We start from the raw sequence: 16,698 nt of genomic DNA, 5'->3' as shown, positions 1-16,698 counted from the left end.
AAAAGCAGAGACATTACTTTGCCAACAAATGTCAGTCTAGTCAAAGCTATGATTTTTCCAGTAGTCTTGTATGGTTGTGAGAGTTGGACTATAAAGAAAGCTGAGCACCAAAGAATTGATGCTTTTGAACTGTGGTGTTGGAGAAGACTCCTGATAGTCCCTTGGACTGCAAAGAGATAAAACCAGTCAGTTCTAAAGGAAATCAGTCCTGAATATTCATTGGACGGCCTGATGCTGAAGCTGAAGCTCCAGTACTTTGGCCACCTGATGCGAAGAACTGACTCATTGGAAAAAACCCTGATGCTGGGAAAAATTGAAGAGGAGAGGAGAAGAGGACGACAGAAGATGAGATGGTTGGATGGCATCATCGACTCAATGGACATGAGTTTGAGTAAGCTCCAGGAGTTGGTGACAGCCAGGGAATCCTGGCGTGGTGCAATCCATGGGGTCACAAAGAGTCGGACATGACTGAGTGGCTGAACTGAAAACATACATGGGCTTCTCTGGTGGCTCAGACAGTAAAGAATCTGCCTGCAACATGGGACACCCGGATTCGATCCTTGAGTTGGGAGAGTCATACAACTATATGTGTGCACAAAATTTTCTTTTCAGTAGAAGTGACATGAGATACTGAGTTGTGACACAAATGCCCTGCTCATTATTCATGAGACGTCATTGGAGTGCCATATATGAACCTGTGGTTTTAAAAGATGAGAAGCAATCACTCCAATCTTGGAAGTAGTTCTATACTTCAGCACTGAAATGTAATATATAAATGGATATATATTCTATATTTAATATTTTCCCATGACGTCATATAATACCAAGCCTAAAACAGCTTTCAGCTTATTGTGAAGATTTATAAGTGTTATTAGAGTGCCAAATTCATAGTAGGTACTAAATAAATTGGAAAAGACCCTGATGCTGGGAAAAATTGCAGGCATGAGGAGAAGGGGACCACAGAGGATGAGATGGTTGGATGGCATCACTGACTCAGTGGGCATGAGTTTGAGCAGACTCTGGGAGATGATGAGGGACAAGGAAGGCTGGCGTGCTGCAGTCCATTGGGTCGCAAGGAGTCAGACACAACTTACCGATGGAACAACAACAACTAAATAAATACTAATCTACTAAAAAAAAGTTCAAAATCTGAAGATCTTTCTGACATTCTGCTCCTGAAATACTATGATCAGGCACTTAGCAGTTAAAATAAGCAGTTTATTCATTCAAGCAAATAATTTGATAAATAATAGGCAGCTAGTTTTTTAAGTCTATACAAATATTTTTAAAAATAATTTATTCAAGCTAACTTTCAAACCTAGAGACTGATTATGTACAGCTTACGGATTGATATCGCACTCCTTACTCCTCCCTACCTTTTCACCCCAACTATTTTTTGTCCTCTCATTATTTATTTGCCACTAGTAAGTCAGTGATTTGGCAAAGTTATTTAAGAAATTTCTACCATGTGTTCTTACCTGAAAATAGGTTTAAAATTCATAATACATAATTATGTATTCATAAACATAATAAAATATTCATAATACATAATACAAGCCTCATAATACTGTGAAGATAAAATAAATTACCATATATAATGTGCTGATAACAGCAGTGAGCACATAGATATTGTTTAATAAACATTAGCTACAGTTATTAGCATGATTACAATAATAGAACTCTCTTAATACCACTTAGAAAAATAATGGAAGTAAAACTCAAAATTGTTTCTGCTTTCAGTTGAAATATAAGAGGTAGGTAGTTAGAAATAGATAGATAGTGTATCAATAAACAGATAGTGTGTGTATATATATATATATATACACATATATCTCCTCCTTTTTCCAGTACGGTGTGTGTGTGTATGTGTGTGTATACACACATCTTGTACACACACACACACCGTACTGGAAAAAGGAGGAGGAAACAGAAAAAAACAAGTTTTGGGGAAATCCTCTATGATTTGTTCCCAGGGTTAACATAGCCATAGGTACCAGTGGTTAAGACAAGAAGTCAATCCATCTAACACCAAAGTCGGCATTTATTTCACTATATCATGCCATTTCCTCTGGGAAGAGATTGACTAAGAAAATCTTGCATTTAGGTGAATTTTATATATTCATGTTCCAAAGATAAGCTAGAATTTTTGGAATACTAATATCCAAAACAACAGTAATTTTTTTAGAGATATTGATAAAGGTATTTTTTCTCCCATTACCCAAATGCATATTCTGTAGATTACTTTTCTCATAAGTCTTTCATTAAGATAGCTAAACATGCCAATAGTGGTAACCTGGGGTTTAGGTTATCTCTGCAAATCAACTAGCACTGTGACCTAGTAACCCCATCTCTCATGGAGACATCCAAAGCGAGTAATCTTAAAGCCCCTTCTCTAAAGTAAACAAAATTAAAACCCTACCTCCTTCCACTTTTCCTAAGAAGTAAAGAAGTACTACGGATTGTCATTATCTAGAAATATTGCCAGCATTTTTCCATTAAAAGCTAAGTGAAACAAAATGGTATTAAAAAAGAATTCATAAGAGTTCACATTATATTATCTGGTAGCTATGCTACTCTCCCTGCCCTTTCTGCTTTTTTTTTTTAATGAGTAGCATGTGCACAGTAATTTTCCTTGTCATGATTCTATGCCTCCTTCATGGTGCATTTTGCCAAAGAAACATCGGACATAAATGAACATTCTCAGGTATCCTAGCAACAGGATGTGATTAATAATACCTCTCAGAGCAGGGCAGATAAAATGCCTGCGAGTGAACACACACTCAGAATTGGCGCCTGAGAAATTGGTGTGCAGTAAGGGAAGCTTGATAAGATTCTATGACAGACTTTATTACACACCCATGGAAGCAGGTAGAAGAAAGAGCATATTTTGGAGATTAGACTATGTCTGGTTGTAAAATTACAGGATGTGTCACAGGTACATATATGTAATGCCTTCTATGTATGTGTACATATTGACATACATTTCATATGTATGTGCACATCTGTACATATATATACATGTATACCCACTATTTGTATATATGCATACATACAAATACCTATGTATGCATGCACAACATTTTCTTTTCATTAGAAGTGACATAAGATTCTGAGTTGTGATACAAATGCCCTGCTTGTTATTGGTGAGTCGTTACTGGCTAGGCATTTATGTGCCTGTTGTTTGAAAAGACCAGAAACCATTACTTCAATTAAGGAACTACTTACGTAATGAAGTACTGAAATGTGCTACAAGTGGGTATATACTTAATGTTACTCCCTAAAACCATATCAACCCCAAGTCTAAAACAGCTTTTAAAAATATCGACTCCGTTTATATAAATAAATCATCATGAGATGTGCCATTTTAATATTCAACTAAATACATTTTCTCAGAAAAAAGTTAGACCCTTCAAATTCCATTTTTATGAGATTACTGTCCATTTTGGTTCCTCACAGGTGAAGTCCTATATCCAGCTTTAGAGAGAAGTAAGGTGCGCACCATACTTTAATGTTTTGTTCTTCAAGTAGAGTCTCTGGTACAATAAAGCACAACTAGGGCAAAATGCATGTTCATTATTCTGAAAGCCTCTCTTAATTTATCACCCACTTTTCTAATGTAATAGTTTCCTAGGTTGTCAGTTGTAATGTAGATACCCGGTAAAAGCTCTGTTCTTGGTTGTACTTGCACTCAATGTTAGCAACACTAAAATTGATTTTGTGTTCTTTAGCATTTAAGGAGGGTTGGGATATTACACAACTCTGTGTCCACTCAATCCCAAGCATCTGTGCTCCAGGCACTGTGAGGCATGAGGAGACAGAGAGAGGCACAGGATACACCTCTTATCCTAAAGGAAAACACAGTCAAGTTGGGAAATAAACACGCAACTGATTATAAACCAAACACTGGAGTTAGTGCTGTAGCAAAGGAACAAATAAAAGGCAAAAGTGAAAGTGAAAGTTGCTCAGTCGTGTCCAACTCTTTGCAACCCCGTGGACCATACAGTCCATGGGATTTTCCAGGCCCAATTACTGGAGTGGGTAGCCTTTCCCTTCTCCAGGGGATCTTCCCAACCAGGGATCGAACCAATGCAGGGTCTCCAGCATTGCAGGCTGTTTGTTTACCAACTGAGCTATGAGGGAAGCCAAAGGCTAAAGGAGCATAGAAAGAAGGGCGATTAATTCTGCAGGGAATGGGAAGTTGGGGGGAGTGACACAAAGCCAGAGACATCACAGAAGGGCCTGCATCTGAGCTAAGCTCTGAACGATGAATAGAGTTTTGATGGGCAGGAAGGACATTATAGGATATTCCAGGAAGTATAAACATCATGCACAGGGAGTTGGAGGGGGAGGTCCAATTCCTGGTATAATTGGTCAGTATTCTGTACGGTGTTTCAGGGGTTGTAGCAGAAGGTAGGTCATGACCAAGTCTTCCAGGGTCATCAGTTTCATATGAGGGAATGTGTATTTTAACAGGGATCAAACCACAAGGATGGAAAAACCATCCATAAAACTGATGAAATCAGTTGGGAGCCTATAGAAAATAACCCCAGGAAGAATTATCAAGTTTATGAACCAGGTCAGTGGCAGTGAGAAAGGAGAGGTCAGCTCTGATAGGCCCTGTAGAGAGAACAGAACGGTCTGAGGGTGAGTGAATGGCAGGAGCTGATGAGTCTTAGGTTTTATGTCCAATTGCCTGAGCAGGATAGCACTAAAGATAAGCAGTTTTGGAGGGGAATATAATGATTTGACTTAAGGACTTTTGTGAAGTAGAAAATGCAGATATAGATATTTCCAGTGGACCTAACACCTAGCTGGATTTTGGAGCTAAAGACATAGGTCTCGGCATCATCTCTTCCCAGTGATGGTGAACACTAAGAGATACAGTCACCCATACAGAGCAAGATAAAGAGACTTAAAAAGAAACCTAGAGGCTTATCTACAGTTAAGTGGTGTAATCTCTGTGTCTCTTGATAAATATAAGATTGTCTTATTTATCCAGTGTTTATTTTTCTAACTTGAAGTTTAGTGTATATGTAACTAAGAACAGAAATCTGTTTCCTATACCAGAACTAATACCATAATAAAACTAATACATAACATTTATATAGAATGCCATAGTTTACAGAGCCCTTTCATATGTCATAAGGGCAGAGAACTGTTTGACATCTCAGTGAAAAATTGTTATCAACAATGCCTTCCAGCCTCCCTTCTGAAACCTTGAATGCCAGTATTTTGTATGTAACCTCCACTTCCTGCTGGCTCTGCATATGAAATTAGTTCATCCTCACAACATTCCAGATAAGCAGGCTCTGATCTCTACCTTACAGATGAGAAAGGCAGGGAGACTGATCTATCTGCAAAAATTAACATCCTTTAATGCATATTCCCTATGGCTCAGTTTGTAAAGGGTCTGCCTGCAATGCAGGAGACCCAGGTTCAATTCCTGGGTCAGGAAGATCCCCTGGAAAAGGAAATGGCAACCCATTCCAATATTCTTGCCTGGAGAATTCCACGGAGAGAAGCCTGGTGGACTACAGTCCATGGGGTCACAAAGAGTCAGACACAATGGAGTGACTAACACACACACATGCATATTCTATTAATTGATAAATTAACCCAAACTTTCATAATAAAATTATCCCATAGTATTAGTTGTGTATTACTGTATGACAGTTTACCCAAAACTTAGCAGTTGAGAACAGCAGCAGACATTTTTCATGTCACAGTTTCTGTGGGGAACTCTGGAGTGGCTGATTGGGTGGTTCTGGGTCAGGGTCTCCCATGAAGTTACAGTCAAGGTGTCCTGAGCTGCAACCATGTGAAGGTTTGACTGGGGCTGGGCTGCATAAGGGGCTGCTCATTAGCCTGGCAAGTCGATAAAGACTGCTGGCAGCAGGCCTCAGTTTCTCAGTGGCTGCTAATTGAAAGCCTCAGTTGCTCATTGGCCATTCCGGAGGCCTTAATTCTTCATTGGCTATTAGCTAGAGGCCTCAGTTGCACATTGGCTGTTCTGGAGTCCTCGGTTCCTCATTGGCTATTGACAGGAGGTCTCAGTAGTATTGACAGGAGACCTCAGTTTTTTGCCACATGGGTCTCTCCTTAGGAAGAGTGTCTTCTTAACATATTATCTGGTTTCTCTCCAAGGAAGTAATCTGAGAGAGAACAAAACAGAAGCCATAATGTTTTTTGAGGCCCAGCCTTGGAAATCACATTATTTCTACAAATCCTACTGGTTATACAAGTCAATCTGATTCAGTGTGGGAGCAGACAACACAAGGATACAAATGCCTGGAGGAGGGAAGAAGATCATTGGGATCACCTTCGAGACTGTCTACCATAACCCATTATTTACTTTCAGTACATTCATTGTGAGCTTTCAGGATTTATGACTCATACAAGTTAAAGACTCTCCAATGAGAATAGTTTTTAATGTCTTTTTTTAATTATTTTTTAATAATTCAGGACTTGAATAACATTTTTGTAAAAATTCATGAAAATGTTTGAGGCCTCTAGTATACAAAAATTTATAATCAAGCATACATAGTGGCTTGCCCAATAAAAATCTTGAATGAGGAGATATCCCATCACACTTGGTAATGAATGAAACCTTTAAATGTGCTATTAATGCCATTTATCTATTTGAATCATTGAAACAAATTACATCAAACAAGTACTCTGTAAATCACTCAAATGAATAGAATATGAAATTAATCAGGATGCCAGTTAAATAAATTCTCCCCTTCGGGCAGCTACACAAGAGAAGGCTTATATGTTTTCCACCTTATAGTTTAAAGGCCTTGTGGGAAGTTTACATGCAGCTTCCATAACCTCTCAGTAACCAGCTCCGTCTGTGAAAAGTTAATAACTAACAAGAAAGTGATGGCTAGAAGGGTAGCCTTTACTTACCCATCACAGAATCAAGGCTCTCACCTCAACAGGGGCGTTTACACACACCATTGCCCTGGTGCCAACCTTCTGATCTAAGCTCATAAACATGCTAAGGTATCCCAGAAACCTGACCTAACTCCTGCTCAAACTATCGCCCCATCTCACACATGTTTGGCAGGTATCATGGACAAGTCATTTCCTCCTCGGCCTCATCTTCCTCATCACCCAGTACTCTGTAGACCTTCAAGGCCTCTCATGTTCCCCACCCTCTCTCTGCTAAAACTTCTCTCTCACAGTCTAGCAACAACCTCGTGAACTCAGCTGCTTCGGATGCTGTTGGTAGCCCCATTCCATACTTCCTAAAACTTTATTTGTGGTACCTGACTCTGTTCGGTTGGTCTCGTGGACCTCTGCTTCCTCTGTCTTCTCCTCATCCTCCATCACAAAGCACAAATCGTGTTTTTTGCTTTCTTGTTCCCTGTCTTCAGTCTGGGACCTTTCCCTGTTCTGTCTGCCTGTATGTTTCTATTTCCCCTTTCAGCTCCAGCCACCTTCTTAAGATGGCCATTTTCTACGTCTGTAATTTCAATTCCAATCACCCTCCCAAGCTCCAAGTCCCCATAGCACTTCAAACTCATTAAGCCTAAAACTGAACTCATCATTCCCATGTCCCCATCATGTTTACCGTTTCCCTGAATTGCATCACCACACCCAGAGACACCTAGATAGCCATTCATTTTGACCTTTCCTTTTCCCTTGCACTTACAATTTGTAAACCCCTGGGCCCTGTGAGCTCTGCTTTCCTGCCGTCTCCTCTGCACCCATCACTTCCCTCCTCTTTGCTCCCACTGACATACTCAACCTCTTGCCCAACTTCTCAGATAGCCCTCCTCCTATGCAAAACTCTGTTCATTTGAGTTCTTAAGGCAAGTCCTAAAGGTGACCTATGGGTTTTGTAGGACAGCCCTGTCCTACAAAACCCATAGGTCTTCCCAGGTGGCACCTGTGGTAAAGGACTTGCCTGCCAATGGGATTTCAGACAGTAAAGAGTCCGCCTGCAGTACAGGAGACCCTGTTTTGATCCCTGGGTCAGGAAGATCCCCTGGAGAAGGAAATGGCAACCTACTCTAGTATTCTTGCCTGGAAAAATCCCATGGACGGAGGAGCCTGGTGGGCTACAGTCCATAGGGTCACAAAGAGTCAGACACGACTGAGCGACTTCACTTTCACTTTGCCAGTGTAGGAGATGTAAGAAACTCATGTTCAGTGCCTGGGTTGGGAAGGACCCCTGGAGGAAGGCATGGCAACCCATTCCAGTATTCTTGCCTGGAGAATCCCAGGGACAGAGGAACCCAGCCGACTACAGTCCATAAGGTCACAGAGTCAAACACAACTGAAGTGACATAGCATACATGTATGCATGCACAGAATCTATACTATTTCTTTGGTCAAGAATTAATCCTTTCCTTATTTAAAATTCCCCAAATTACATATGTCTTCAAGGTTCAAATCAAATACTCCATATTTGATTTTTAAGTTAAGTATTCTCCATAACTTCATGGGCACCCCTTTATTTCTTAAAACTAATCATTTCACCCTCTAGCATTTTAAACATTTATACCATGGATAGAGGAGCCTGGTGGGCTACAGTCCACAGCATTGCAGAGAGTCAGACATGACTGAGCACACACGCACACACGCACATGCCCTTTGAGGGCGCATCTTGTTTCATGTCGTATTTTCTGTCCTTTATCTTCCCAAGTAGGTCATAAGAGGGCACGGTCTTATCTTAGTTACGTGTTTACCCGCACATGGAACATGGGGATTTGTCCTATGGGTGGGGTTTGCACTCTTAATTTTACTGTTGAGTAAATGGCTCTAACAAGATTTTTTTAAACCCAGCAGCATATTTAATGCATATTCATTAATTTTTGACTTTTGTAAATTGATCTGAAAATATTGTTCAGCCCTTTCCTCTGTGCCCAGTCATCTCGGGAAAAATGTTGAAGATGGCTGACCTAGTGACTGTGTCTGGAAATTGCGATAAACTGGGCTTCTGTCTTAGTTACATCATTTTCTCACAGCTGCATATTGCAACTGATCCGCCACTTCTTATTGCAGGGAAAGTAGAGAAGAGAAGAGAACAAAGAGCGACTTCAGGTAAGATGCTGACTAATTGGCCTCAGCTTTATGTCATGTTTTTACTTCCACCTTGAAAAAAAACACAACCGATTTGCATTATAATATTCAAAAACTCACCTTAAAAATGCAGTAGTTTGTAAATCTAGACTTGATTGACTTTGAATTAATGAAAATAAATGAACACATTTTGCTTTTTCACTTTCACATAAGTCATGTCCTTTTCATCCCACCTTTCTATTCAGATGAAAATGAGATGGCATGTTACTCAATTTTTCCATGATTACCTATTTAAAAAGTAAGTGTTGCAACCACCAACTTCAAAATGTGAAGGTTGTAGTTGTTGACAACTGTTTCATTTCCCTAAATATCTGTGAACCTTAATTATTTTTCTTGAAGTCATTTATGTAGTTGATGTTTTTCAGGGTGGTGTCAATTAAGCAAGAAGAGTCTTTACATTTTGAAGGAATTTTAAGATTTCTCCACTTCTAAATCCTAAGATATATGCAGAAGTAAATGGTGCTTTGGCACAGTGCCATTGCACACAGTAGGGGCCAGTATTTGCTATCTGATACAGAAATACATTTTGACATTTCCATATTTTCATCACTAGGCTTTTGGCTTAAAGTCATGTATGGTAAGATAAAGTTTCATTTGCCAAGTAAATATTTGCATAAGGGCAATTTTCCAGTTCCCAGTGCCCGAAAATTGTCAGTATTCACAGAGAATTCTAATTTGGCATATGTACCCATGCCCCCCACCCATCCTAAGATTTTTTAACCATTATTTTATTTTTTTTAACTGAGTGTTTTTTTATTTTTGTTTATTATTATTATTTATTTTTTTGGCCACATCTTGCCACATGCGGGATCTTAGTTCCTTGACCAGAAATCGAACCCTCGCACGCTTCGGTGGAAGCATGGAGTCCTAAGCACTGGACCACCAGGGAATTCCCACCTCCCTTGCTAAGTTTTCACCAACATGTTACTCCCAAATACTGTCTTCTTTCAACTTCCTTTTTTTTTTTTCTGATCTGGTAATGATGTGTTAATGTTTGCAAACAATGCAGTCAACAGAAAGCCAAAATTTGTGTTAATCCAAAACCAAAAATGTTAAAGTAGTCTAAGCCCCTGTCTCTTTTCTCCTTCCCATTGTTAGGGTTCATCTTAGACACGATTTCCCTTTTAAATGTTATTGTTTGCCTTCTCCCTGTGGCTCTTTTAAAACCTTATCATGAATGCCAAAAAAAAAAAAAAAAAAGTGAAGTCAAGAAAGTGTCTGGCGTCCTCACAGATGTGATCACCTCCATTATTGCTCCTTGGGGGAAAATTGTTTATACTGTTTCTGAACCGCTATTGCTATGATCCTGTAGGTATGGGCGTAAAGAAACTTTATTGTTGAGATGAAAGCTAAGCTGGGCAAAGTGTTAAACCAGATGCCTCTTTAAGTCCCCTCCATGCTTGTGGATTCTAATATGCTGCGTGACCAAGGTGACATAAGGGACTAGCAACAGAGACAAGAGAAGAACTCAGATTTCTTCATTCCTTATTCTTCCCAGAGTCCCACCCTCCTAAGCTTTCTTTCCAAATCAAAGTGCAATCCTTTCAACAAAGTGTTAGGTTTCTTGCTTAGTAAAATATTTTTCAACAATTAGACCGTCTTTTTAAGGCAAACACTGATTACCAGGGTTCTGAGGAAACTCCCTTCTTTAATGGAGCTAACTCGCCTCAACTGATCCCGCAGCTTGTCAGTATGTTCTATTTCTGTGAGAAAGCGGAAGAAACTTTCTGTGAGGAAGTGAAGTCAAGGATAACTGACACACAGAGCTCAAATTATTGGGGAAAATATTTTGGCTCCTCATCGTTTCAAAGAACACAAATCCTGCCCTCAGGAAATCTGCATTCGTAAAGACAGTCTGAGTTTTCAAAACTGAGACATAACCATTGCCAATGTGGCCAGAAGTATAACCATGTTCAGTTTGTGGTTCTTCTCTGAATGTCTGCATCTTTGTAAAGCATGTGCCTGAGATACCAATAACATCATAGGCACTCCTGCTTCTTACTTCCTGCCTGGATTTCTTTGTATTCATTATCTTCCATTCTGCTCAGATTCTGTGTCCTGCCTGCTGAATTAGACAGTACACCCTTTTGCTTGGGGCTTCCCTGGTGGTTCAGATGGTAAAGAATCTGCCTGCAATGTGGGAGACTTAGGTTCAATCCCTGGGTTGGGAAGATCCCCTGGGGGGAGGCTTGGCAACCCACTCCAGTATTCTTGTCTGGAGAATTCCATGGACGGAGGAGCCTGGTGGGCTATAGTCCATGGGATCACAAAGAGTTGGACATGACTGAGCAGCTAAGCACAACCCAGCACCCTTTTGCTTATAGTGGGTCCGTCTCCCAGCTGCGGGAGAAAGAATTTAGAAGAATAAATATGGTAGAGAAAAATAGGGAGTTCCAGGACCCTCAATTTTTGAGTGACTGGTAATGGTAGTAGTTTAGTCGCTAAGTTGTCTGACTCTTCAACGCCTTGGACTGTAGCTCACCAGGCTCCTCTGTCGGTGGGGTTTCCAAGGCAAGAAAGAAAGAAAGTGAAAGTGAAGTCACTCAATCATGTCCTACTCTTTGTGACCCCATGGACTGTAGCCCACCAGGCTCCTCCGTCCATGGGATTCTCCAGGCGAGAATACTGGAGTGGGTTGCCATTTCCTCCTCCAGGGGATCTTCCTGACCCAGGGATCCAGTCTGTGTCACATGCATTGCAGGCGGTCCCCTGCACCACAGCTGGATTCTTCACCACTAAGCCACCAGGGAAGCCCTACTGAGTGAGTAGGGTTGGTTAATTCTTTGTTTAAAGAATCTTGCACTAAGATGAAAGTTACAGAGGTGTGTTTTTACTCAAAAAAAGAAATAACTTCCTAACTAGGAAACTTCTCCAGGTCTGGGAAGAATAAACTTATGTGAGTAACACTTTACAGAAGTTGGGCCATCACTTGCAAGGGATTTTTTTTTATAGTAGTTTTTTAAAAATTTTATTACTGGAGTATATATAATTACTTTATGATGCAGTATTAATTTCTGTTGTATGCAAGAGCTGTTGATAAGAAATTCCTGAAAAGTTGGTTGGATCATTCCTAAGGTTCTCAATTTTGTGTCTGATTCTACTTACTGTCAGTTCTTTATTAAAATAGCTCTACAATCTGCGTATGGATCAACACTACAAAAATTCCTAAATGGCTCATATTTCATTATGTAACTGAATGAATCATGTCCCAAAGTTTGTTAGTTTAGACTGAGTTGTTTAGTAAAGACAGTGAAATAAAATTATTCTATAGTCCATTTAGCTTCTTGTGGGAGAAAGTTGTTTGTGTCCTGATTGCAGCCCTGGCTGTAGTTTCAAGTATGATGCTCTTTTTGATAAGCTAGGAATGAGTCACAAGAGAGTATGGATAACCTGATACCATTTTTCAAAAGCTATGGTAAGCTTAGCCATTTTCAAAAGGTAATTCAAAGCATATGCATCTTGACATTGAATTTGGAAACCCATGTCAAATTCATAAAATGTGGCCAGCAACATCAAAGCTAAATTTGGCTGTTTGGGTTGGTAAAGAATATTAAAAATATATGGAGGTGAAATGGTAAATAGAAAAATGCCAGGAGGCAAGTTCCCAACATCAACAATTATCTATTTGTCCTGACCAAAAAAATAGAAAAAAATAACCAGCTATATTCCATAGATTTCTACATAAAAACTCTATGGAGTGTGAAGTTACTTTTCTCTTAGGAGAAAAAAAAACCCCTTTTGAGGTTAGGAATTCTTGTTTTTTAGAAGACAACAACAAAAACACAAAGAAGAATTCTTGCAGAGAAAAATGCTTCATAAATTATTATTTAGAAAAAGAGATATTACAAGGCTTACTAAGCTAGACTATCAAGAGACACCATCGGTTAAACAGATACTATTCCAATTTTTCCAAAAAGGAGAACACTTTCAAATTCAGCTAAGTATGAAGTAAAGAATAGTCCTAATGGACCAGAGAATGGAGTTATCAGTAGGGATGATAATGAATGTTTCAAAATGACTTTGCATTCTTTTCATTTAAGATGGTGGTATTGTTAAGTTGCTGAGTTGTGTCTGATTCTTTGTGACCTCGTGGACTGTAGTCACCTGGCTTCTCTGTCTATGAAATTTCCTAGGCAAGAATACTTGAGAGGGTGCCACTTCCTTCTCCAGGGTGTCTTCTCAACCCAGGAATCAAACCCATGTCTCCTACATTGGCAGCTCGATTCTTTACCATACAGCCTTGACATAATCCTTTTCTGATTTGGAACCAGTCTGTTGTTCCATATTCAGTTCTAACTGTTGCTTCTTGACCTGCATAAAGAATTCTCAGGAACAGGTAAGGTGGTCTAGTATTCCCATCTCTTGAATTTCCCACAGTTTGTTGTGATCCACACAGTTAAAGGCTTTGGTCTAGTCAAAGCAAAAGTAGATGTTTTTCTGGAACTCTCTTGCTTTTTCGATGATCCCATGGATGTTGCCACTTTGATCTTTGGTTCCTCTGCCTTTTCTAAATCGAGCTAGAACATCTGGAAGTTCACAGTTCACATACTGCTGAAACCTGGCTGGAGAATTTTGAGCATTACATTGCTGCGTGTGAGATGAGTGCAATTGTGCAGTAGTTTAAACATTCTTTGGCATTGCCTTTCTTTGGGATTGGAATGAACACTGAACTTTTCCACTCCTGTGGCCACTGCTGAGTTTTCCAAAATTGCTGGCATATTGAGTGCAGCAGTTTCACAGCATCATCTTTTAGGATTTGAAATAGCTCAATTGGGATTCCACCACCTCCACTAGCTTTGTTTGTAGTGATGCTTCCTAAAACCCATTTGACTTCACATTCCAGGATGTCTGACTCTAAGTGAGTGATCACACCATCGTTGTTATCTGGGTCATTAAGATCTTTCTTGTATAGTTCTTCTGTGTATTCTTGCCACTTCTTCTTAATATCTTCTGCTTCTGTTAGGTCCATGCCATTTCTGTCCTTTATTGTGCCCATCTTTTCATGAAATGTTCCTTTGGTATCTCTAATTTTCTTGAAGACTTCTTTAGTCTTTCCCATTCTATTGTTTTCCTCTATTTCTTCGCATTGATCCATGAGGAAGGCTTTCTTATCTCTCCTTGCTATTTTTGGAACTCTGCATTCAAATGGGTATATCTTTCCTTTTCCCCTTTACCTTTAGCTTCTCTTCTTTTCCCAGCTATTTGTAAGGTCTCCTCAGGCAGCCATTTTGCCTTTTTGCATTTCTTTTTCTTGAGGATGATCTTGATCACTGCCTCCTGTACAATGTCATGAACCTCCATTCATAGTTTTTCAGACTCTCTGTCTATAAGACCTAGTCCCTTGGATCTATTTGTCACTTCTCCTGTATAATCGTAAGCAATTTGATTTAGGTCATACCTGAATGGTCCAGTGGTTTTCCCCGCTGCTGCTACTGCTAAGTCGCTTCAGTCGTGTCCGACTCTGTGCGACCCCATAGATGGCAGCCCACCAGGCTCCCCTCTCCCTGGGATTCTCCAGGCAAGAACACTGGAGTGGGTTGCCATTTCCTTCTCCATTGCATGAAAGTGAAAAAATAAAGTGAAGTCGCTCAGTCATGTCCGACTCCTAGCGACCCCATGGACTGCATCCCACCAGGCCCCTCCATCCATGGGGTTTTCTGAGCAAGAGTACTGGAGTGGGGTGCCATTGCCTTCTCTGAGTGGTTTTCCCTACTTTCTTCTATTTAAGTCTTAATTTTGCAATAAGGAGTTCATAGTCTGAGCCACAGTCAGCTCCTGGTCTTGCTTTTGCTGACTCTATAGAGCTTCTCCATCTTTGGCTGCAAAGAATATAATCAATCTGATTTTGGTTGGAAGAGGGTGTTTGCTATGACCAGTGCATTCTCTTGGCAAAACTCTGTTAGCCTTTGACCTGCTTTATTTTGTACTCCAAGGCCAAATTTGCCTGTTACTGCAGGTAGCTCTCGACTTCCTACTTTTGCATTCCAGTCACCTGTGATGAAAAGGACATCTTTATTGGGTGTCCATTATAGAAGGTCTTGTAGGTCTTCATAGAACCATTCAATTTCAGCTTCTTCAGCATTACTGGTTGGGGCATTGGATCACTGTAATATAAATTGGTTTGCCTTGGAAACGAACAGAGATCATTGTGTCATTTTTGAGATTGCACCCAAGTACTGCATTTTGGACTCTTTTGTTGACTATGAGGCTTACTCCATTTCTTCTAAGGGATTCTTGCCCACAGTAGTAGATATAATAGTCATCTGAATTAAATTCTCCCATTTTAGTTCACTGATTCCTAGAATGTCAGTGTTCACTCTTGCCATCTTCTGTTTGACCACTTCTAATTTACCTTGATTCATGGACCTAACATTCCAGGTTCTCATGCAATATTGCTCTTTACAGCATCAGACTTTACTTCCATCACCAGTCCCATTTACGACATTAGAGCATCACAAAAATTTAAGAATTTTTTTCCTTTGCATCATTTGTGAAAAGTTACTGGTAAAGAACAGTGTTATTTTTCTCTCAACTCAAAGGTGAAACTTATTATTGGAAATTCAGCAAATGGTAGAACATCTGTTTTACAAGCTCAGTTCTTGCTATTTACTCTTTAACTGGGCTTTTCACTTCTTTGAAATGTTCTAAAACAGCAATAGCATCTCATTTTTAAAACTTTAAACATACATTGTACATGCAGTCATTCAGATTTAAAAGTGTTAGATGCTGAATAAATCCTTCCATCTGTGTGGGAATAGCATGTTCACTTTCTTACTGGGTACTCAGTTATTGAACACAAATTTTCAAGTGCATGCATATTTAGCATGATTTTTATCTGCACTGGTACTATTTTTGTAGTGCTTTTTGTCATAGTTCTTATACACTATCAAGAAACTCTCAAAAATAAGCATGAGGAGACCTAGTTTGTCATTGTCTTAATTATCGATGACCAACATTAAACATATGGAGTTATCAGCCAGGTTGCTGCTGCTGCTGCTGCTAAGTCAGTTCAGTTGACCCCAGAGACGACAGCCCACCAGGCTTCCCGGTCCCTGGGATTCTCCAGGCAAGAACATTGGAGTGGGTTGCCATTTCCTTCTCCAATGCATGAAAGTGAAAAGTGAAAGTGAAGGCACTCAGTCGTGTCCGACTCTTAGCGACCCCATGAACTGCAGCCCACCAGGCCCCTCCATCCATGGGATTTTCCAGGCAAGAGTACTGGAGTGGGGTGCCATTGCCCTCTCCGATCAGCCAGGTTATGTGGTGACAAATATGTTTTTAAATGAACTGTCATTCTTGAAAAGCCTACACTTCTTGGATTTTAATATTTTGTAATATTCTACATGTTTTATTCTCACTTTAAGAATCAGTCTTCCAGTTAGAATCAAGGTTGAAAATGCATATCATCCTAACTTGTTCAGACTTTACAAAAGCTCTTGTCATTTAATAATACTATATTACATATTTGGAGATATTACTCTACCAACAAAGGTCCATCTAGTCAAGGCTATGGTTTTTCCACTGGTCATGTATAGATGTGAAAGTTGGACTGTGAAGAAAGCCGAGTGCCGAAGAATTGATGCTTTTGAACTGTGGTGTTGGAGAAGACTC

General features: G+C 39.8%; 1 protein-coding gene across 2 annotated transcripts in view; it reads left to right on the top strand.

Annotated features, from left to right (window-relative positions):
* CHST9 (carbohydrate (N-acetylgalactosamine 4-0) sulfotransferase 9) overlaps positions 1 to 16,698 on the top strand; it is a 280,265-nt gene that overhangs the window by 123,849 nt on the left and 139,718 nt on the right. For both annotated transcript variants that reach the window (XM_010828955.1, XM_010828954.1), the window contains exon 3: positions 9,010 to 9,048. In XM_010828955.1, coding sequence (XP_010827257.1) covers positions 9,010 to 9,048 — 39 coding nt within the window. The remainder of the gene's footprint in view (positions 1 to 9,009; positions 9,049 to 16,698) is intronic.

This window comes from Bison bison, unplaced genomic scaffold, assembly GCF_000754665.1.
Source record: "Bison bison bison isolate TAMUID 2011002044 unplaced genomic scaffold, Bison_UMD1.0 scf7180017864498, whole genome shotgun sequence".
NCBI classification, from domain to species: domain Eukaryota; kingdom Metazoa; phylum Chordata; class Mammalia; order Artiodactyla; family Bovidae; genus Bison; species Bison bison.
Note: the sequence above shows the minus strand (reverse complement) of the source record. Positions and strands in the feature narration are given on the sequence as shown.